The following is a 24,763-nucleotide window of genomic DNA, read 5'->3' on the forward strand; positions in this document are numbered from 1 at the left end:
AAACCTGTCCAAGCTAAACTATTCTGCCCTCAAACTGGATTTGCTCAGGCGGGAAACTTTAGAGTCTTCCTTGATTCCTCTCCTATTCCACATACAGTTCTTTTATAGATTCTATAAAAATGTTTCTCAAATCTGACTGCTTCTCGCCATCTTCATGGATGGTCCTAACCAAGTCTTCTCTCACATAGATGACTTGAATAACCTCCTAAAAATTGGTATTCAATGTTTCCTTAAAATAAGCTTAGAATATTTAGATATTTATTTGTTCATCCCTTCCATCCTCCCCACCAGTTTAACTTTCTCCCTCCCTCTCTCTCTTCTCCTGTGTGAGAAAGAACTTTTTAAATTTTTTGAAATAATTTTAAATTTATAGAAGTTTTAAGACACTTGAGAGAATTTCTCTATACTTTTCCACTATGTTAATATCTTTTCTTTTTTAAGATTTTATTTATTTATTTGAGAGAGAGAGAGCCTAAGCAGGGAGAGCAGAAGGCAGAGGGAGAAGGAGAAGCAGACTCCCGCTGAGCAGGGAGCCCCACGTGAGGCTCGATCCCAGGACCCTGAGATCATGACCTGAGCCGAAGGCAGATGCTTAACCGACTGTGCCACCCAGGCACCCCATTCACTATGTTAATATCTTATATAGTCTTAATACATTTGTCAAAACTATGAAATTAATATTGGTACATTACTATTATCCAAATAAAGTCTGAGTTTAGTTATCAGCACGTTTTCCACTAATGGTCTTTTTTATGATCCAGAAACCAGCTCAGGATCCTACGTGATTGCATTTAGTCATTATCTCTCCCTTCTTTAATCTCTCACGGTTTCTCAAATGTTCCCTGTTTTTCACAATCCTGACAGTTTTAAAAAGTACTGGTCAGGGACACCTGGGTGACTTGGTTGGTTAAGCGACTGCCTTCAGCTCAGGTCATGATCCTGGGGTCCTGGGATCAAATCCCACATCGGGCTTCCCTTGCTCTGCAGGGAGCCTACTTCTCCCTCTCCTTCTGCCTGCCATTCTCCCTGCTTGTGTTCTCTCTGTGGCACATACATAAATAAAATCTTAAAAAAAAAAAAAGAGTACTGGTCAGGTGTTCTGTAGAATGACCCTCAACTAGGGTTTGCCCCATGTTTTTTCATGATTAGACTGGACTTAAGGATTTTTAGCGAGAAAACCACAGAGGTGAAGCCCCTTCTCATCACATCATATCAGGGACACATGATAGCAACATGACTTACCAGGTGGTGTTAACCTTAATCACTTGGTTAAGACCTCGTCTGTCAGGTTTCTCCACTGGAAAGTTGTTATTTTCCCTTTCTCTATTTTTGGAAGTGAGTCACTAAATCCAGCCCAGTCTCAGGAGGAAGAGAATTAAGCTCCATCTCTTAGAGAGGGGGTTATCTACGTATATTATTTGTAATCAAATCTCCTTTCTCTTTTAAATCACAGAATGACCGATCAGTTAAAAAGAATAGCTCAAAGATTCCCTAAACATATGTGGCCATACTGTTCTATTTGTGTATCTATAACTATTAAAAACTTATTAAATAGTATATTTTTAAAAAATTACCATTGTGGAAATTGCTTGTACATATGAAACATTGCAGTTTTTTCTCTTGGGTTCATGAATAAAACAAGTTATTTTCTCCTTTTGAGGCCAAGGTTGGTGGGGGGGGAGGGGTCGGGGGGAGAAGAAGAATCATTTCGTAGGGCTGTTTTGTTCCTGGATTCTCCAGGAATTCTTTGCTGGATTTGAGGGACCCTTGTTTGTCTTCACTGTTATCCAGGAATTACAAGAAGGTAACAGTATTCTCAAACAAGATTAACTTTGCTTCACCCTTATTTTCAATATACATAGAAGCTAGTTAGCACTTTTAGAAAGGGGGGCAAAGGAAATTGTACTGTTGAGCAAGTAATGAAAAACAGCAATTCTAAAAAAATGTTAGAAGTCCCTGAGAAATCAGTATCAATGAAAACCATTTAAAAATTTTTAATGTTCTTGGGGCGCCTGGGTGGCTTAGTCGGTTAAGCATCTGCCTTCGGCTCAGGTCATGATCCCAGGGTTCTGGGATTGAGCCCCGCATCGGGTTCCCTGCTCAGTGAGGAGCCTGCTTCTCCCTCTCCCTCTGCCTGCCGCTCTGCCTACTTGTGCTCTCTCTCTCTCTCTCTCTCTCTCAAATAAATAAATAAATAAAATCTTAAAAAAAAATTTTAATGCTGTTAAATGTATTCTTAGAGTGTCTTTAACCATGTGATGGTTAATAATTCCATATTGTTTAGTTCAGGTTGATACTTCCTGACCTTTATTCTCTTTGCCCCATGCTTCTTCCCTCCCCTAATTCTTACCTGATGCTAAATTATTAATGTGTGTTCCAGATATACTAAGCAGAAGCTTTGGTTTATGACTCGGACCAATACCATATGTCTGATCTAATTATCTAAGTATGTGTTAGTGACCTTCACCTGACATTAAGAAAATAAAACGAAGACACATACACAATGTACCACAGAGGCTTCGGCAGTAAATGCCTTGATGCTGCTCGTTGACTTCTGAGGGGTGCGCATTGATCAGCGTGTGGTCCCCACGCTTGAGCCAGCCCTTGCTTGGTCTGCAATTGTTTAGTCCTCCTGGTATCTGCCGCCTTTTGCAGCCACTGTTCAGAAGGTCTTGGCCACAGCACATTCATTCCTCTCGCTTTATTACCATCACATCTGATTCCAATTTGCTACCAAATTGAGTTTCCAGTCCCAGGTCTGACATTCAAACCATCAGGTGGATTAGCTCCTTCAGCTTGGTTAGCGTGGAAGCTTCAGGTCAGTTGACAGTGGCCGATTAAATGTCCGCTGCTCCTCATCCTGGAGCCTCGGCTGCCGTCCTGTGGAGCAAGCAGCGCCAGGTCACGCACTGTAACCTTTCTTCTTGTTTAGAACTCATCATGCTAGACCTATCGCAAAGACTTCTGATTAAAAAGAGTTGGTTTTTCTCCCTTATCTTGCTGTTTCAGCAGTTTTTTTCTCCGAGCGGAGCCGCCAGCTTATGGTTGGGTCATTTGGGGAATATGATTGATTGAACTATTTGGACATCACTCATTTGGCTCTTTGCCTCTCATATCATCTGAGTGATCTATTTGCATATGGAGTTGAAACAGCATCTGATTTACTCTGTTGTTAATGATAACCCATCAGCCGTGCCTCCTTTTCTTGCTACGCTGCTGTCAGATCAACTCACAGGACCACAGTGTTTCCTTACTCGAGCTCTAGGCCATTGCTGGGCAGCGGGCTTCCGTAATTCCTTTCTAATAGACACAGTCTGGTGAACGATTACTTCCAGGGAGTTCTCTTTCTTTTCTCTTTTTAACGTGAATCTAAAAACACATTTCTCAGTGCTTGTCATTACCAAAGATAGACATACAGAGAATTGCTCATTGGTTTTCTATTTACATTTCAGTTCCAAAGGAAAACAGTCTTGGTCAGAGACTTTTCTCTTGTCCTTAGGGGTTTTAGTAAATGAAGGTGTACTTATGTTTCACAGTCAGGCATCCACGTTGAGCAAGCACTGTAATTTCTTGGAGATAATCAAGGATTAGAGAAAAAGGCGGAACAAAACAAAAATACAGCATTCCATCCCTGAACCCTGAGGCCCTGGAGAGAAGGAAGATCTCCTGCTTCTAAAATGGTTCATTGTTTCTTCTTGTAATTAAACAATGATGTGATTATTATAACTGTATCAGAATATATTTGCCGGTTAATAAGTAAGGTGTGTTATATTTAAAGCAGCATCCTCCCCTTGGTCTGCTCCTTTCAAGGCCAAGTCCTGCAAGCTGTGCTGGAATTAATTGTGCTGTTTAGAAGTAAGATCTGCAGCCACTGTCTGTGACACACATTTAAGTATCCAATAAAAACGGGACAGGAAAGGTGAATTTGAAGCTGAGGGGGAAACACCTTTCAAAAAATAACGCTCAAGCTCCTGGAAGGCAAAAAAAGAAAAAAAGAAAAAAAGGTAATTATGGGAATGAAAAACTAAATTTAGTCAAGTCTTTCAAATTTATACTGTGTTCTTTTTGAGTTTAAATAGCCTGATGACTCATGCCTTCCTATTCTTTAATTATTGTTGTCAAGTAATCATTTCTGAGTACCCAGGCTTCTGAAATCCCCATTCATGGGTGGAGATATTTCTGTATCCCTTTTTGTTTATTTGTTTGGTTGGCTTTTTTGTTTGTTTGTTTTCACAGTCTCCCCTATAGTTAGGTGGATAGTGATCTTAATTTGTGATAAGTGTGAGAGCGCCCTTTTAAAGACTTTAAAGCACTCTATTAATTGTTGCTGTCTGGTTACCTTTTGAGAGATTCATTAACCTACTTTTAAGTAACCAAAGTCATAAATTGCATTTACGTTAAGAAATAAAACCAGAAGGAAACCTTTTGCTTTATTGAAGAAAATCCATAATAAAGTGTAATCTTTGGTATGCACAGTGTCTTACATTAGTTTATTTCTGTTGGGGGTAAATAGTCTGATTTAACTGCTTTTTTTCATTTCACCTTTCATTTAATTATAATCCTATAAAATTTCTGCTCCTCCTATCTCTTTCCTTTTTGGATAAGCCCTTTGGTTCCTCCAGTTTTCCCAATGCTCAATTTTAAGGCCGTGTAGGTCAACTTTGTATTGTATTGTCCTTGCTTTGAGAGGATTAATGTCTTTTCTGTTTTGGAGTTTAGATGAACTATGTTTTTACTTTGAACACAGCAAACACAGCGTGGAAAGAGAACAATGTATGAAGGGATCCAGCATAAAATCATGACATTAAAATCTTTTCATTGTGGAAAATGCTAAATCAAGCATAATGAAGAATGGTACATTATAGGCTATCTGCTCATTCAGTGCCTTACTAGTCCAAGGTTAATGTGGCCTCTCATATATATGTTTTGTTTTTCTTTTGCAGAAGGAGCTGAGTCTCCCCAGAAGAGGAAGTTTGTAAGTAGCCTAATTTTGTTTCCTTATTATTACTATATTGTACAGTTTGTAATGTGATTATTCTCTGACTTGTTAGGATTTTCAGACAAATGGAGGACTAATGATAATCAACTGAATTGAGAAAACAGACACTATGCATTTATTTATAAATGTCACATATTCATGATTTCAGGATAACTTGAAGAAAGTTTCCAGATTTTGTCCTTATGGGCATTATAAGCCAAAATGCTTACTTATTCCTGGGACAACCTTAATTAAAAAAAAAAAATTTCTTAGGTAATCAAGCAAAAACATTATTTGGTCTGCAGATAGTGTAAATGGATCTGAGTCAAGAATTGGTGTTCTATATGTTCAGGAAATCTGTGATTGTTTTTTATGCTATGGATTTTATGCAAAGTAAATGATAAACTTTTGCCGTGATGATGAAGAGTTTAAGTCAGCTAAACTTTCTGTTAGATCTAGATCTTACTGCATTGACTCATGTCATGGTCTTGTTTTAAAATAGCCGATTTATGAACCTTAACTTGATTTCTTTTTTTTTTAAATTTTTTATTGTTATGTTAATCACCATATATTACATCATTTGTTTTGGTGTAGTGTTCCATGATTCATTGTTTGTTCATAACACCCAGTGCTCCATGCAGAATGTGCCCTCTTTTAACTTGATTTCTTTATAGTTTGTTTCAACCTTTTGTTTTGAAGGCTAATAATATATTTGCATAAATTATAGCTTTTTTTTTTTACCATTAGCAAGTTGCAGAAGGAAATTAATTGCCTTTAACATTCCACTAAGTTTAGGGTTGATTTGTTACCAACTAGTGCTATGTAAGGGCTTGTCTAGAAATACTGGGATTTGGTATCAACGTTGAATAATTGAGTGGATGGGGCAATGTCCTTTTTAAAGAATAAGTATAATATTTAAGGTAGGTTGATGCAGATCTCAACTTGGAGTATTAGAAATGTATATGGTAACTGTTAGAAGATAGTATTCATTTTGTTGACCAATTTTTGGATGATGTCAGCCTTTGCATCTGAGAACCAAAACTTCATCTGCTATGAACATTTCAATACTATCTATTTTGGTTCTTAATGTTTTATAGCTTTAGGCTGCCTGGAGGATATGGGATCATTGTTCTGGAAGAAGGTATCTGGATAAATTTTCACTGGCTTCCAGCTTACATCCCTGTGTGCTAGATGTTAATGGCCTAAAATTGGCCATAGGAAATGCCTTTAGAATTAAAAACGTGCCACCTTCTGAATCATGATTAAGACTCTCACCTAGACTTGGGAAAGTCCAAATGTTTTGGTGTTTCTAATCATGATGAAAAATAAGAAATAAGAAAACCTGAAGTAAAACTACATGAAATATCATAATAGAAAAAAAAATCTCTTTCCCCTTGTATTTTACCTTTATTTAATGCTTAAAGTATCCTAGGTCTGTCTTCAGTACTTTATTTGAAAACTTCATAATTTCAGTCAAATCTTCCTTTTAGCCTTTATAATAGATTGCATTTTCTTCAGTTTTTGAGTTAGTATATTTCCTGTAAATTTTTATTAAGATAATGTTAATTACAAATTAGAGTCCCCATGTCTATTTAAGGGCCACATCTCCTTTTGTAGTATCTCCTTATCTCCTATCTCCTTGTATAAGTCTGTTAATGTTAGCTGATAACTGTGGGCTAGTGGGAGAAATAGACGATATATTTAAATTTCTTGACTTGGGAGTTTAGAATCTTTCATGAATAAAAAGGATGATGGCATAAGTTTCTTTGGCACCCATACTTTGAAAACTTACTAAGGGAAACATAGAATTACATTTAAGCCCTTTAAAATCTCGTCCCTAATAAAAGTCAATTGATCTATCAACCAGATGATGGAAGTAAGACAAAGCATGTATGTCAACATAAATCTACCTTTTCCTTTTTTAGTGACTTCTGCGGAAATTAATATTTCAAGTGAAAACAAAGGATAAAGATGTATTTTTTATATTTATATTATTTATATTTTTTATTAAACACAAATATTCTCAAAAGAATTAATGGTGTATGATAGAGATGTTCTGGGACTTAACACCACTCAGCATTTTCAGTGACCCGCATACAGAATGTTGGTAATTACTTTCCTCATGCAGGGTTGTTTTATGGCTTGGAGAAAAAGAAAATACTTGAAAAAATAATTGCTAGAGTGATTTTAATACAAATCTAACGAAGAGGGCACAAGTCGTGCTAGCCAACATAACTGTACCTGATTATTAAAACCTGTTAATACTTCGTCATTATATTTTGCTGGTGAAATGCCTCCGGCATAAGTGTTTTCAGATCTTTCTGTATCTTCTCCCAGAAAGATCGAGGATTTGATCCCGCTGTTCTGTTGAATCTTCTTTCCATGTTAACAGTGAGCAGCTATACAGGGTGATGGATTCCTCGTTGTGTGTAGTTACAAAGTGATGTGATTGAATGTGTCAGGGCGGGGGGGGGGTGTGTCTTCAGAAAGGCTGTGCTCTTAGAAGAAGGTGCCCGATTTTTGTTGCATCTGCTGCTTCTACTTTGATGTCTTGAAGGATGATATTTTTAAGATGCATTGTCATCATTCAAGCACTTAGGGATTTATCAGATTTTTATTTTTTTAAATTTTATTTTATTATGTTATGTTAGTTGCCATACAATACATCATTAGTTTTTGATGTAGTGATCCACGATTCATTGTTTTCGTATAGCACCCAGTGCTCCATGCAGTAAAAAAAATCTCCATGAGATTTTTTTTAGAAATTCAGTATTGTCTTAACAGATAATTTTTATGTCTGGAATCACGATAACATGTTTTATGCATGTAAAAGTTAAAGCTCTCACAAAAGATTGTAGAAAATAGGTTTTTCTTTTTATTACTATCTTAAAGTATAAAAAAAGCAGACTCTCTTCTGTCCAGAAAATAATTCAGTTCTTCAGTAATTTGTAAAATATGATCATTTTCTCAAGAAATCACTTAAAATGTGTGTTGTTTCATATATGTTTTAAAAGGTTGCAAAGGCAATGATTGAGACCTTTTTTTTTGTGGTGCAAAGGGCAACAGAGAAATCAAGGGAACTGCTTTCCAGGCAAGATGTTACTAAATAACCAAGTGACTCCAGATCAGTTTTCCAGAGGCTTTTGTAGTCCTTTATCAACTCAAGAGTCCCAGATGTCGTCTCCATTCTAACTCCTTGGATAGCTGGACTTCAGCTTCGTTGTCTTCCTCCTCGCAAGAGCAGCCACATGCCGAGACTTGATCCTAGATTTTGCCAGCACCTTTCATCTCTTTCTCTTTGGAACTAAAGTTGTGATACTCTCTGCTCTTTCTCTTCTCTGCTACCTGTCAAAAACTATAGAGCCTTTGAATAAATCATGATATAATCATACAGTGAAATACTACATAGGTAGAATGAATGAACTGGAGCATATGTAGCAACACATAAAATTATCAAAAATACCCAGAACAAAAGCTAAAAGCAAATTGCATATACAGGAAAGCGTTTACATGATAAAATTTAAATATGCAAAATAAGACATTTTATTGTTGGTGAATACAAACATGTGCAGTAGAAATATAAAAACATGCGTGGGCAACACATTTACAGTAAAGCTTATTAGTGGAGGAAATGAAAGAAATGGGATTCGAGAGGACTCTCCAGGGGGCTCTGTGTATATGATTAATGTGTAGGTACATGGATGCTTACAGTATACCCTCTCCATTTTGATATTCTTGAGCTATTTTATTTAAAATACTCAGTAATTACATGAAGGTAAGATTCCAGACTGTTTTATCCAGATATGTATGGAGATTTAACAATAATTTGAAGGAAAAAAATATACTATCTCTTTCGAATGAAAGACTATACCAAACCTGTATTTATTTTTGTTTTACTCTTTTATTGTTTTTGTGACTTGAAGATTGGCTTAAATGAGTACAGTTTTGTAGTTGTTGGAATATCTGCTGTGGCAGGTACCTTACTAGTTAAGGCCAAAGCATCATAATACATTCTGATACTTGTGGAGGAACGGAGGCACATGAGAGAATATCTAAAATGGGACATTATGACGTTTAGCTGCAGAACCACATTTGTTGTCTTGAATTTTCAGCCTTTTAAGAAAAGTGACTATTCTTTATCTACCACAAGGTGCTCAGCACGGACATGTACAGAGTGTGGGCATTGGGAGCTGACCCACACGTCTGTCTCCCCCAGCCAGACTGTGAGCCTCCCAGCAGAGTGAACCATCCTGCTTTTGCTCTGAGTTCCTGTCACAGTGTGTTGAGGACTAACAGTGATGCTGTGGCTGGTCGGCTCATGCCAGATCTTTCTTGGTTTAAATTTGGTGTGGAATACATGGGCTCCTTTGACATTATTTTTATTTTCCTAATAACAACGATTTTATATAAGTGCTCATAGTGTTTTTGGTCCCTTATCTAGTCTTTAGCCATCGTTAGGTCTCGGGTTCTGAAATGACATTTCCAGGTGGAAAAACTTTCTGGGAGGTGTTTGTTTTCAGACAGTGAAAGTGGTAAAAGGGTAAAAACCCAAGATTGAGCTGATACATGGTGAGGAGCAAGCCCAGGGTGGCCCTGGCAGCTACACTTTATTTTTAAAAGACCCCTTTGTGTTTCGTTAATTGTCCAAATAAACATTTCTCTGGGACAGAGAGAGAGAGAGCCTCTTTTTTCATAGGACTCCCTGAGGAGAGGTGCCAGAAATGGGCTGGAGGCCTTTCCCTCTCCTCCTCCAGTGTTGTTTTTTAGTTATCTTTCAGATTTCTTTACACAGAGAAGGAAACTGCACTATCTATTCTTAGCAAGGAAATTCTCCTTGCTACTTAAATAGCGTTTCTTCTGTGTCTTTTATCATGAGCATTGAGTGTGCTGTTTTATGGAGCCGGGTTGGTGTAGAATTCATAAAACGATATGCAGTTGTCGCTTTGTTATAGTAGAAACAGTGACTTGACACTTGGCCAGTTCTTTGGCTATCCACGTTTTAAAGTGGCACCCAGCAGCTGAAACCCAAGCAGGAGCAGCTCCTGGTGTGCACAGAGGTCCTGAAAAAGTGTGCTTCTGCATGCCCAGCGATCATTGGGAGTATTGAAATGCCTAAAAGACACCTTAGGAGTCTTGGCTCATTTTAATTTCTTGATCTAGCAACAGTACTGGTATTCAGTAATTGTTCCTCTCTAGAGTTTTGTCCCCTCTCCATTCATGCTTTCCTTTTGTTTTCTCCGTGTTCTGGAGGTGGCTGGGGGCTAGCGCGGCTGGACGCGACACACGTAGCTAGCTTTCTGTTGGCGTCCAGCCGTCTCAGATCTGCTGGGAAGCCTGCCTCCCTATCTACAAAGAAGACAGGCATCTTAACTCTATCTGCCACAGTGCCAGACAGCCTCGTACTAGAAATCCATTCAGCTGGATCTCAGAGATGTTTCCTCTTCGGTGTCTCATTGACTTGTGCATAGCTCTGGGCAGCTTATCACCGTGGTGCGTTTAGCACAGCAGTAGACGGTTGGTTATTGGGATGCGTCTGCTGGGGTGGGCGGGAACGCGAGGCTTCCAGTTAGAGGAGCAGCTGTCAAGAACTGTTTTGCCCCACGTGTAAGTTAATAAGTGTATGAATGGGTGGCCGACTGACTTCACTTCTTTCTAAGTTTGTCCCTCGGGGCAGGAAACAGTTAGAAGATGAGTAAGCAGTAGAGGGAGAGTGTTGGCAGAGGGTGGTCAGGACTACGGAGGCAGAGGCCCCTGATGTTGTTGGAAGCTTCTAGGCCTGCTGGATGTAGAACGTGGCTTGTCTCACTGTGGATATACTGAACTGAAGGTACTGGGTTAGGTTGGAATTTCTCGTTTTTAAACCAGCTAGGAAGTGACCCTTTGTGTAATTGAATAGGCTTGGGCTGATGTACTTGGCATGTATAGAAATGTCTGTTTTTTTAAAAGAAGACCTATTCCCGCTGGTTGTATTTCAGTCTAGAGCATACTGCCTTGGCAAACTGTTTAGAAAAGTAGTTTGAGTAAAATGAGTAGTTTCAGTCTAGAATGAAAAGAGGGAATCACCTTCATTTTACAACCGAGTTGAATTAGATTTTGTGAGTTTTTCAGCAAGGTGAAGGCAACATTTCCTGAAACGGAGGAAAAGGGCTTAATTCAAGCCAAACAAAGGCCATGTAAACCATACTTGTTAGTTGGGTGAGTTTTAAAATAAATTTAGCTTCCTTTTTAGTACTTTCTTCCCTCCCACACCCATAAATATTGAAGCAAGAATTCAAAATATCTCTTGTCAAAGCTGAATGGAAGTCCAGTGTCATTTTGAATGTTAGAAACCCAGAAACAAAACGAAGGAAAAATTGAGTGTTGCATCTGAATTAGCATTTAAAGTGGCATGTTTATATCAAAAGAGAATGGTGTAATATATCCTGAGAGTAAAGAGAGGCTTGCAGCCTGTGAAAGAATGTCACTTGCATTTATATATTCATCGAAGAGCTAGTTTGGTATTTGGCATGTATTTGCAGCGTCCCTTATCATGCCTACTCTCATCTTCTGTGAAGTGGGTAGGGAGGAGACCTGCCAGAGAGAAGCGAGGTAGGATTGATCTTCTTACCTTTGAAAATTGTAGGAAGACCTTAATTTTGCTCCAAGGCAAGAAGGGTTAGGTCCCCTAGGGAGGTTTATCAAAATGCATGCACATTTCTAAACACACTTGGGAGTGCAGATTAGAATCTGGGTGTATTGGGAGGTAGGGGGTATGTTGGGGGTGGACCTTCCATCAGTTCTCAAGGTGAGCCTAAAATGCCACCCACAGTTGAGAAGTGTTGTTAGAGCTTCAGGCTATGTGTGGTGGCAGAGCGGGTTTCTGGATTCCCCTAAGGCCCGAGGGGAAGTTCTCCACTTCACATTTACTAGAATAACTTTGTAACAAAACAGTCAAACAGGAATTTGGGGAGTTTCTGAGTGAGCACTCCTTTTCAGCAAGGCTTGTACAGGCTTGTACAGCGACCCCCTGAGGCCCACGGATGGTTGCCTCTGCTTTCTCACTAAAAGCCACCTTTTCGGGTCTGTTACTCAATAGGCATTTCAGAGTGTGGACTGAGGAGCCACAGTGCCTGGGTTTCAATCGTATCTCTGCCTTTTAACCAGTGCTGCAACCTTCAGAAAGTCACTGAATCTCTAGGTGTCTTTGTTTCCTCATTTGTAAAATGGGAAATGTCTTGAGAATTAAATCAGCTAATATTTGTAAAGTGTTTATAACAGTGTGTGGCCTACTCTAAGTACTATGTACGTGTTCTGTGAAATAAAAAGTACCAGGAGTTAAGCCCTCCCTGTGCCATCCCCTCCCCCATCTCTTATTTTTGTTCTCTAGAGTTAGACCAAAGACTGCAAAGTAGGCTGGGAAAATTCCTTTAAAGCCAGATCATTTGCAGAGCATTTTCTGAGGAGCTGGGGTATTTCCCAGCTTTTTCAGTGGATTTAAAGAGGGCATTTGGCCCCATAACCTTGGGTAGATCTTTCCCTTGCATCCCATGAAGGTCAAGCCTGGTAACAGGAGGTTTCTAGGTGTGCTGTAGGGATGGACCCTATACATGTTCTGGCTCTTTGTCATCAGGCTGTGAGGGAACTCTGTGTGCTCAGCAGCCCCTCTTCCAGAATAAGCTCCCACTTTAGACCTGTCCAACCTTTTTCTCAGCATAGTATACAGATCACTTCTTGAAATTGTGTTTTGGGATAGACAGGTGTTGAGGAAAATGAAGTGGGCTATTATTTGTGTCCATACAGAAAATTTTAGTCAGAGTGTCATACCTGGAAGAAACCTGGACGGAAATCTGACTGGACATACCTTTATTTGAGAAGTGTGGAACTAGTAACACAAAGGATTTGAGATTTGCTTGTGCTTAGGCTAGTTCCTTGACTGTGAACTCTGACGAGAATTTAGGGTTCCTACCCTCCAGGGATTGGAAAGCACCCTTTCCTTTTTAAGCGTGTACTTGAGTTGGAAAGACATAATCAGCAAGGATGTGGGTGTACTTTGTTCTGAAAGACAGGACTTTTAGCATCAACGTCCATGGTGTGGATCAGTTAAACAGTAGACACCACACCATATGCTTGACTTGATCATGCTTGTTCTGGTTTCTTGGAACATTTTGGAAAGCTCAGCCCCAACTCTTCTTGAGTGTTTGCACTTAGAACTGCAACCAAAGGGAGAACCTCGAGGTACACCCCAGGACTACCAGGGAACGCCATTTACTCAGACTGATCAGGAGACTAGGGAGAGCCAAGCTGGTGTGGTGTGGCAGTCCCAGCTGCAGTAAGTGCTGTCCATCATCCAGTGTGACCTGAGCGAAGTGGCTGAGTTCTGCCTTGTCCTCGGTACCCTGTGGTGTGGTAGTGAGTCAGGCCCTCTGAGGGGGACCTTGGAGAGGTGGGTGGCAGCTGCAAAATCACACGTGTGTCTTGGTGTTTCTCCTTAGAATCTCTCCTGTTTCCTCAGCTGTTCTGACTCCCGAGAATTCAGCTCCCTGCCCTTTTACTCTTTGTGGCATCTGACTGTCCAACCTCAACAGCTGGGGAGAGATTATTTGAGGGTTCCCTCTTTGTTTTTCTGCAGTAGGGGTCTCACCCTCTGACAATCCTGGTGGGCCGTTTTCTTTCATCTGAATACACGTGCATGGACTTCTCACATGTTGTTCTATAGAGTCCCCTCTCCTTAGAGGAGTTGGAGGGCTTCTGCATGCTCAGGTTGTGGAACATAAGATGAGACCGTAGAATGTGCCAGCAACTGTACATGTCTCTTCCCATGGCCTTCTGGGCTCTGCTTCACCTCATACGCCACCCAGGTAACTTGTGAGTAGTACCATAAGGAAATTCTATGCAGAGAGTTCTCTAATGAGGGGGGAGAGTTTCATTAAGTACATTCTGTGAATTTTATTTGCATGTGGAAATAGGTGACATCCATTTGACCTAGCAAAAAAAAAAAAAAAAATTTTTATTTGTAATCATAATAAATTCAAATATGCATATGGTATTGAGGGAAATATTTTGAAATGCCTTTATTCTAGAAGTATAAGATCTTTCAAGAAATATTTGCATATTTTGTAGAAGTTTATGTGGAAAGTGTTCTTGTTCTTCTAGAAAATATTAGTTTGGCATATGCTTTGTGCTCTTTATTGTATAGGAAAAGTGATTTCTAACTTGGGTTGTGTCCTCCAGATCAATGGGATTAACATGGGAATGGCATTAGCACTGGGTGCCGGTCTCTTATTAAACCCCGATTTTCCAGTGCTCTCTTTTCATGTTACTGTTGGGGGTGGTCTGTGCTTTTCCTTGGGCCAGCTTTGAGGCACAGCTTATCTTTGGGGTTTATTTTCGTGTTCCAAGAACTGAAGACGGTATTTGCTTTGAGAAGTTGGCACCATATGACATCCTCCTGTAGCTGCTGTGGAGGAAAGGATAATGTTTAATGTAGGGACAGTGGGGACGTCCCTCTGAGCTGTCAGCAGACAAAGCGAGGGTGTGTTCTCCTTTTCTTAGCTCCCCTTGGCCTCTCTGCCAAGGCACTAAATGGTATTTGCTCTGCATGGGGCACATGAGTGAGTTCACCAGGGGTTTAACATTTCAGGGTATAAAGCATAGTGTTTAGTATCTTAACAAATCAAGAATCAATTATCTGGGAGAATAAGCAGAAGGTTTTTTATGTCTAGGATAAATTAGTTTAAATGCTAAACCCAGTCCTTGTGGATTAAAGAAGCACTTGGAGGCAATGGAGTATATTTTAAAAATGTACTTGACATCATATACGGAAATGAAATTAATAGATCAGTACATGGTTTCATGTCTTAGAGGAACAGTGTTGGCTTTTTTTTTTTTTTAGGTGGGGTTCCAAGGTATTATCAATTTGTATATAAATGCAGTTGATTCTGATAGAATTGCAGGGAAAAAAATACTGTCATCAAACATCTGGTTAAAGCATGTTACTTAATTATTATCTTTGAGAATTCAGGCCACTTGGCTTTATTCTTGTTTTTCTTTCCTTTTTTCTGAGAAATGTTGGTCAGACTTATCTTGAAAACCACAGGAGGAACGGTCATGGTGGTGGTGGTCTGGGGAGATACTTAAAAGGGAAATTACAGTAAAGGTAGTGGAAACTGGTACTTCTTGAGGCTCTGTCAAATCTCTCCCTGTCCAGCACACACCTTTAGGCTCACCTAGGTTGTATTATGTTAAGTACCCAGAAATTTTGAATTTCATCTGTATTACTCCACAGCAGAATTTAAAACATTATGAAACAAGCATGCAACACACTCCAAAAGAGCTCCTTCTCATGAAATTCCATGTAGCATGAACCAGTTTCAGCTGTGCTGAGAGCAGTATACCCCTACATGGTCTAGCAATTTGCTTTCCCCAACAGCTAACAGTGCCCCCCACAACACCTTTATTTTTCTTTTTTAAAGATTTTATTTATTTATTTGACAGAGAGACACAACAAGAGCAGGAACACAAGCAGGGGGAATGGGAGAGGGAGAAACAGTTTCCACGCTGGGATCATGACCTGAGCCGAAGGCAGACGCTTAATGACTGAGCCACCCAGGTGCGCCCACCCCCCCAACACCTTTAAAAAGAAAAAAGAAACAAACAGCTTTATGGAAGAACAGTTGGCATATAATAAACTGCACTTAATTTAAAGCTCACAATTTCATAAACTTTGTCATATATATGTACCTGCAAACCCACCACCACATCAAGGGAATGAAAGAGCAGTCTTGCCCAGAAGTTTCCACTTACTGATCTGTTAGGACTCCCTCCACTACTCCCCACCCCATGCCAAATCAGGCAATTCCTAGTATTTTCCATCCCTAAAGATTAGTTTGCATTTTCTAAAATTTTAAATAAATGGAATAATACTGTTTGTACTTTTTTAATTTTTTGGTTTGATTTCTTTCACTCAGCTTAATTATTAGGGGATTCATCTATGTTGTAGCATATGTTAATAGTTCATTACTTTTTATTGCTAATTAACGTTCTATTGAATGGGTACAGTTTGAATATCCATAGTTTGATTATCCATCCATTTGTTGATGGACATTAGGGTTGCTTATAGTTTTTGGCCATTATAGATAACACTGCGATATATGATTGGTAAATTTTCTCCCAGCTTGTGGCTTGTGTTTTCAGTCTCTTTACAGCATCGATGGAAGAGCGAATGTCTTTAACTTTGATGAGGTCTGTGTTATCAATTTGTCCTTTAAATGAACATGCTTAGCCGTCTTTGCTTAATCCAGATCACAAAGCTTTTCTCCTGTTGTTTTTCCAGAATGTTTATAGTTCTGAATTTTACAGTTCTGAATTCTAAGTTTATGATCCATTTTGTGTTCATTTTATGTATGGGTGAAGTATGGATTGACCTTCATGTTCTTGCATGTAGGTATCTAATTGTTCTAGCACCATTTGTTGAACAAACGATCCTTTCTCCACTGAATTCTGTTTTACCTTTGTTGGAAATCAGTTGTCTTTATTTGTGTTTGTCTATTTACAGACTACATTCTTTCTCCTTGACCTCTTTGTCTTTATAGCAATACCACATTGTTTTGATTATTGTGGCTTTATAGTAAGTTTAGATATTAGGTGTGTTGGTTCTCCATCTTGATTTTTTTTTTTTTTCCAAAATTGTCTTGGCTATTCTAGGTTCTTTAATTTTGGAATCAGTTGGTAAATTTCTACAAAAACAAAAACCTTTTGAGATTTTTAGTGGAATTGAATTAACTTTATAGGAGAGCCTGTGAAGTTTTCCAGTGGTTATTACAATGAAACTCTAGTCTTAGAGATGGATTAGGGAGGATAAAGTATGAGTTGTTACAGTGTGGAGAGACAAGGATGGAGTTGTCCCCCAAGATGGACTGATGGAGGAGCTGGGTGGCGCAGCTGGGGGAGCCTGAGTTGAGGAATGAGTGACCATAAATGAGCAAATATTTTGTCAGAAAAATCCCCTCAGAGAAGCCCAAGGGAAATGGTTGGGTGGTTTGTTCTGGGAGCAGCTCAGGTAATGATTTCAACCTGAAGTTAGAGGGAAGTAGGCACATATCTTCTGGAAAGAAGAATGTAATAGAAAACTCAGGGTCAGCATAGGAAGGGAAGAGGAAGACGTGAACATATGAGATTCTAGAACCTCGTGTTCATGGAAAGCTTGTGATGCGGGGAACAGAGGGCTAGCATCATACTTTAATGTTTTCTGCAATAACTCCGTCCAACAGAACAGTGAAGGTTACTTGTACACTTGAACTGGTGGTTGGTCTAGAACCATGGTTTTCAACCGTGATTTTGTCCACAAAGAGGACATTTGGGCGTGACATTTTTGACTGTCACAACTACTGGGAGAATGGGATTTCTTACCATCTAGCAGGATGCTGTGAAACATTCTACAGTGTTCAGGGAAACAACCTCCCGCCCCCCCCCCCGCCCTCAGCAAAGTCTTATCTCCCCAAAATGTCAGTAGTGCTCAAGTTGGGGAACACTGATCTAGAGAGGAAGGACTAGAAAAGAGGGTAGAATGAGAGTGAAACTGATAGGTTTCTCTGGCACCTCCTGTCTGTATTGTCTTGAGGAGAACTACTCTCTTGGGTAGTTACCGTAGACAGTTACTGTGGATGATCAGGAATTAGACCGTGGAAGTCTTCAGGCATGTTTCCAGAAGATGTCTAAAAATGTTACCAAATCTAGTTTAACAAAAGCATGGCTTGACTACAAATAAATGGAAGAAGTGTTGAACATCTGAGTTAATTTGCTTAAGAAGAAATTATTTGTTTAGACATGGCCTTGGCCATAGATGGTATCATTTGGGATACTTTTGATTGCAGGTCATAGAAAACCTCATTCAAAGTGGCTGAAAAAATAAAGGAACTTCAGCAACTCATGGAACTAAATGGTCCAGGCTTCTGGCACCATTGATCCTGAGGTTCAGTGTTGACACAGGAGCCAGTTTCTTCTTCATCCCACTTGAGCTTTCTTTCATAGTCCACACATGGCTGTCAGCAGTTTTCAGGGTTGTTTTTTTCTTATTCATTCTCCTCATGAGAAGATATTTCTCCTGTGATTGAGTTTTTCTTTAAGTGGGCCATCTTAAATTATGTGTCCCCGTTGAATATGGTAACAATTCTTTCATTAGCTTGGACTCATGCCATCCAGTATGGTAGCCACTAGTCACATGTGGCTATTGAGTTCTTGAAATACAGCTTGTCTAAACTGAGATTTGAAATAAGAATGTGGAATAGCTAGTTAATAATTTGTATGTTAAGTATATGTTGAAACAGTAGTATTTTGGGATTTATTGAGTTAGAATGCAAGTACATGATTAGAAATACTTCCACTTTTTTTTTTTTTTTTTAATGTGACTGCTAGAAAATGGAAATTCTAGAAGTGGCTCCAAATTGTGTTTCTTGTCTACAGAATTGGCTTAGACCATTCAGGGCCCCCTGGGAGTCCAACCCATCCAAACCGCATGGCTAGTAGACATACAGGAGAGAGATGGAATGGTTACTGGGCAAGCAATTAAACATGAATACTGTGGTGACTGGCATAAGCGAAGAAAGGAATATTTGTTTATTTGCTACTGTTTCACTGCGGATGAATGTCTGGAAATACTGCCCTACTCCACAAATAAGAGCTAATAATTGTTTCTTAAGTGTATTTTTGAAAATTATAAGAGTAATATGGTGCCCCTAGCCACTAGTGAAACAGCACAGAAAAGCACTAACAGAAAGTAAGTAATCCTTCTCCCTTCTAATCCCTGTTTCCACTTTGAGCCGTAGGTAGGTGTTGTCAGTCTGGTCTGTATTCCTCCATGCCTTCCTTCATGGACATGTGAGTGCTGTGCTGTGGCTGCCATTTTAAGAACGGGATTATGGCACTTACTCTTTAATTTGCTTTTCTTACCTTACCAATTTGCTTTTGTTACCTCCAAGTTAGCATCTACCAACTTATCCTGTTCTTCTAAATAATTACATATTATAGATATGCCACATTTCATTTAACTATTTCTCCCATCACTGGGCATTCATGCTATTTCTATGCGCCCCCCCCCCTTCCTCTGCCACACAACGAACAATGCTGCAATAAACATCTTTGTACCTGTGTCCTTACGTACCGGTCCTTTTTTTTTTTTTCTTCTATAGGATAGATTCCCAGAAGTGGAATTGCTTGGTCAAACGGTATGTGTATTTTTCATTTTAACAGATAAAGCTAAATTGTTTTCCTCAAAGGAATAGCAAATGATATTTGCTCATTTAAGAGTGCCCATTTCCCACATTCTCACCAGCATTAAATGTCATTGCTCCTTTCAATTCTTAACAGTCTAATTATCACTGATCATTAATTTACATTTTCTTCACTATTGTTGAGGTTGAGAGTATTTTCGTATGTTTATTATCCATGTGAATTTCTCTTTTCTTCATATTCATTTCCACTGCCCATTTTTCTGCTTGGTAGTTATTTTTCTTTTATATTTTCTGAGAGTTACTGTGTTTTAGAAATGTTAATCCTTGGTTATATGTGTGCAAATATATCTTTACCGTTCTTCTCTCTGTGTGTGATGTCTTTTGCCACATGAAAATTGTTAATTATTGTTGAATCAAATATGTCTGTCTTTTTCTTTATTGCTTCTGAGATAATCTGTTTTGTTCAGGGTGGTGTGTCCATCTCAAGGTCATATAAATATTTTCCTATATTTTCTCCCCAGTTTTTAAAACCTTCAAATCTGAATGCAATTTTTAAGATTTGTGCATGATACGAAGTAGGATTCTGTCTTTATTAGTTTCTAGTTATTACAAGAACCTTTATCATGGGATTGAAATGTTATCTTGCCACATATAAGGATGCCATATGTATTTGGATCTATTTCCGGACCCTGTATTCTGATCCCTATCCATTTCTGTGCCAACACCATTCCGTTTTGAATGCAGTGGCTTTCTAGTGAGTTGTAATGTCTGGTAAGTTGTCCTTCACTGGTCTTCTCATACTTTTCATTGTTGTTTTTAGCCATTTATTTTTTTCATACTTAAATTTAAAAATTAAAGTTGGGGAATTTTATCTTAAATGTTTTGAATATAAAAGGTAATATAACAATATATGATAAGTAGAATTAAATTAATAATTCTCAGCTTGGAGAATCTCTTCACTTGGTATTTCTAATTGGAAAATATTTATTGATAAGCTGAGGCCTCATTTCTTCTGTGACTTTTGATTCTTTAAATGTGATTTTACTTTGTCTCTGTGATAATTGTACAATTACCTCAAAATGGAGAAATGGGGGTTACAGGCATGACATGTTGAAATTTATCCAAAAATTGGATTATTGCATTAAAGCTACAGTGGTTAATGCTCTCAGTGACTGTGACCTTATAATACTTTGTATTTCTGTTTATGTGCCAAACTATAAAGTATACTCAGACTTGGATTTGTTGATGGCTCTATAAATAATGTAAACAAAGAACTGTAGGCGGGCATAACAAACCATGTATTTTGTGATCTTTTATGACTTCATCCATCTAAAACTTAAATAATGCCCTAAGAAATTGTCACACCTGAAATTTTGGGTAAAGTTATCTAGTATTTTACATGTTTTTGATAATTCTTAACTTTATGTTAATGTGATAATAACTTAATTGTGTTCACTAATATTCTCAGTTGCTTTTTGGAAACTTTACTTAAAACACTAAGTTTGTGTTTTTCTAAGGGGATTTGAAATGCTGTAGCTAAACACTAAAACTGCATGTGATTAAAAATAATAGTAACTTCTTACAGATAAATATATATACAAACACACATAAGGTCTGTATTTTGCTTATGAAAGCAAAGGGACATCCCCATGTAGGTTCCACCCATGTTTACTTGATTAATTAGAAAAAACCATTAGTTCTGTGGCCAAAAATGAAATGGTAAAATAATGTATTATGATTATTACTGAATGAAATACTTGGACAAAATACAATTATGTTTTTAAAAAATGAGATTCCTCGTACCTTTAATGGTATTATAATTCAAATAAATGAATTTGTGTGGCAATTTTTAGCATGTGTATGAATATTAAAGACGGTAATTTAGAAAAGAGAGAGGGAATTCATTTAAATTATTCACACTGAGACCAAAAAAAGGACTTAGTTTAGTTAGAGTTAAATTTAAACTGTCTTTGTGAACTTTGAATCTTTATTAAATCATAGCCAAGTAGAATTTTTCTATTCTAAGAAGGTAAAGAACAGTTAGCTCCCGACTTCCATCCAGCTCATAGGTCCAGTACCATCCTGTAGACACTCCATGTACCTGGATTCTGGCCTCTAATATTACTTTCCACTAAAGGGCAGCCAGACTCTTTCAGGAACATAGCTAGATGCCATGATTGGGGTAGGGAACATTTTGTTGGTTTCGGAATGGATTTGTTTTTGTTTGTGCTAAAGCTCAAGGATGCTTTCAACAGTGTGTGGAGGTTGAGCTGTTGATGTCAGATAAACCAAATTGAAGGAATTTCTACTGCAGGCCCATAGTGGAAGTTTTAGTGACAGAGGAAATGGTACTTATAAGTCATTGAATAAGTTGAGCCTACCAAAAGCCCAGAGCCACAGATCATGTTCTGTCATAGGTAACAAATGATATAAACCGTGCCAAATAAAAGGCTTATCATGTTTCTGGTGTTGTCAAAGAAGCTGTATTTTGATCTACTCAGAGTGTTTCCTATACTCAAGTTTTAATGAGGATCAACATTGACAGTTGATAAACATAAATTTAAGAAGATATAATTGGAGTGTATTTGAAACACAATCATGGATATAAATTCTACATTGTTAATTTTAAGACAAAATTGTTTTTAAATATATGCAGGCTATTGCAGGAACTGAAAAATCATAGTAAAAAAACAGTAAGTAAGGGTATGATAAGATTAATAATGAAGGAATTTTTTTTTTAAAACTAATGTCCAATAGCTAAGACTTCAGTTAGCTCTAGGGCTGCCTGATCCCAGAGACTCTGGAAAATTTGTTTAAAATAGAATAGAGAACCCCGCTCTGTGTTTGTCAAACAAACATAAACATCCATCATAAATAAACCACATAAACAACCAACATAAACCACTACCACTGTCTGTGGTCAGGGGTTGGAGTGACTGTTTATCACAGTTTTTTCCTTGAAGCCAGAAAGACTGCAGTTCCTACAGTATACCAACAGCATGTTCACAAAACCACTCTGACTTAGAGGCCTTGAAGTCCTACACGGGGGCGCGGATACAAGCACTAGAATAATCAGTAATGCTCATAGGACTGGAAGAATGAGGAGGAAAACCCCCCACATCTGCAACATTGGATAGAATACATCATCTGTGTTGATTTAGATGAATTGACGAGGGTTTCGTTGAATCCCTGCACTTTACATAAAGATATTAAGCAAGTGATGATACTCCTGTGCTGACTGAAAAACAGTGATGTAGCTCCCAGAACATCGCAGGTATTGGGTTCAAAGCAATATTCCTGAAGCCTACGGATATCATTCCTGGACCTAATGAGGTGAGGTAACTGGAACCCACCTTAACTAACAGACATTCATAATCTGGATCACACTGAAATCAACCAACCTTATGTAATACTGTACTTTTAAACAATGAAAAAAATCTTAAACTAGAAATTAAAACTGAATTAAGGTGAATATTTTGTGCAGATTTTCACTTTAAGATTTGCAAAGGTTGCCTCCAAATGACCAGGGCAAAATGTAACTTCACGTAACACTGTAGTAATTTAATACTATTCTCTTGTTCTTGTTAAAATGTTACCCTCACTGAATATCACTTTCCTGTGTTTGGCACTGTCTTAAATTGTCTCGAAATGGAGTATCACCAGTTTCTCATCTTTATTTTGTTTTAACCTACTGCTAGAATAATGTTAAACCTTCCACACATGGGAGGTGGAAGAAAATATTGACGCAACAGATCCAGTGTAAGTGTGAGGCTTCCATATTGCTTTGATTTTAAACAGGTCTGTTGGTAGTAGAGTGTAGTGTCATCAGAGAAGATTTATGTCTTTAGAAGTGAGATCCCAGCCTGTCCCTGGGCTGATGGCAGAAATTATCAATTAGCTGTGAGTGTGACGTAAGCGCTTGTCCTTTCTGTTGTCAGGGTGTTTCACCCTTGAGAACTGTGTTGCCCATTTATTCAGGTCAAGCCGCTGGGTCAGTAGTCAATGATCCTTCCTCTCTGTGCCTTAAAGAGAACTAGCGGCTGCTTTGGGGAACCTATTATGAGCCGGGGACCTGTACTGCCAGAGGCCTCTTACTTCCAGGTTAAGTTATGTCAAAGGACGACTTTTTAAAAGGACACATTAAATTTGACCCCGAGTTATTAGTCCCCACAGTATTTTTGTACATCTAAATGTTGAAATGTCAGTCTCCTCGAGTTTTCTGTTGTCATTTCTGCTACCATTCAAATTCTAATGAATGAAATAGCTATTTGGAGGGGAAAAAAACCCACCTCCATCGGTACCTTCTCCTACTATTGGATTTTTCAAAGGCCAGCTTACAATCTCTTAGAAAGGGGTAGGGCTATTGAAATGTATGAAGAGAAAACTTCAAAAGTGAGCCTCTCAAAGCAGTAGAATATAAAGATATTTTAAATATAATTGCAGTCAAAAAATATATATATAATTGCAGTTGTATAGATTAATAAGAAAAAAAAATCAAAGCATTTCTCCTTAATGCCGTCCTGAGGTATGGAACGTGTTGGAAGAATGAGTAGAATATTCACAGGAAGGAGGGCACCTCAGCGTTCTCCAATTTAGGATAGCACATGTCCCCAACCTTTAATTTATCCAACCAGGTCTCCACCAGATCTGTTAAGGCCCCTTCATTTTCATCTTCTTAGACACCCAGCCATGGAGCATAAGATCACATTTGTAGGGACACTGTGACTGAACAAATATTTTCCTTTACACGGTGCTTTCAGAAGAATCCTTTTATCTTCTAGAGGGCTAGGCTCCTTGGATGTCTGAACAATGAAGAATCTTAGCTAGCTATTTCACACCAGAACCCTTGGAGCTTAACATACTTTGAAGTAGATTGCTCCCCATTGCAGGGCCACAATAAAAAGTGGGTTTTTTTCATAGTCTTTGCATTGATGTTTGCAAAGCCAGATGGCTTTGTGAAATGAGCCCCAAAGCAGTATAACTGATTAAAAGAAATGCCAGGTAGTTGAAGGCTTTCGTACCCAATGTGAGCCTGGCAGAAAGAATTGTTCTCTTCGGGTCCATTAATACTGGGGAATCTCACACCCATCTTTAGGGGTCAGCCAATGACAATTGAGACAGGTGTTGGCAGCAGGAGCCTTAAAAATGAAGGCTGAAAAACAATCTCTCTAGCCAGCCATTGGGAGACCTGCCTGAAAAAGAAAAGAAACGGGCCAGTGACGAAGTGCTTTGAGGGCTGTAGGTACTTTGCGAGGTTGTGGCTGACATGCTTCAGGTTATCCTCTCATTTTTGGCTTGCTAGTACCGTATCCTAAATCTGCATCCGCCGGACACCCTGAAGGTTCCTTTGCCTCACGCCTTGGGGCCACTGCCGTCCTGCTTCTCTGTAAATGACTCTGTTGAGGATGCCGGAACTCTGGCTCTTTTTTGTTGCCCCTATAGAACTCATTCTGCTCATGTTTGTATCCCTGAGCGCTGACCTTCACCTAAGAGCACAGTCATCTATTTCAGGCTGTTGGTTGGAAGACTGATGGAATCCGGCCTTGTAGGTAGAGGCATTCAGAGATGTAACACATTG

At 38.7% G+C, this 24,763-nt stretch overlaps 1 protein-coding gene across 1 annotated transcript in view; it reads left to right on the forward strand.

The window, feature by feature from the left end:
• Window positions 1-24,763, forward strand: part of MAST4 (microtubule associated serine/threonine kinase family member 4) — a 575,892-nt gene that overhangs the window by 311,938 nt on the left and 239,191 nt on the right. Inside the window, exon 4 of the mRNA XM_027604891.2 lies at window positions 4,944-4,975. Coding sequence (XP_027460692.2) covers window positions 4,944-4,975 — 32 coding nt within the window. The remainder of the gene's footprint in view (window positions 1-4,943; window positions 4,976-24,763) is intronic.

Source organism: Zalophus californianus, chromosome 5, assembly GCF_009762305.2.
Source record: "Zalophus californianus isolate mZalCal1 chromosome 5, mZalCal1.pri.v2, whole genome shotgun sequence".
NCBI classification, from domain to species: Eukaryota; Metazoa; Chordata; class Mammalia; order Carnivora; family Otariidae; genus Zalophus; species Zalophus californianus.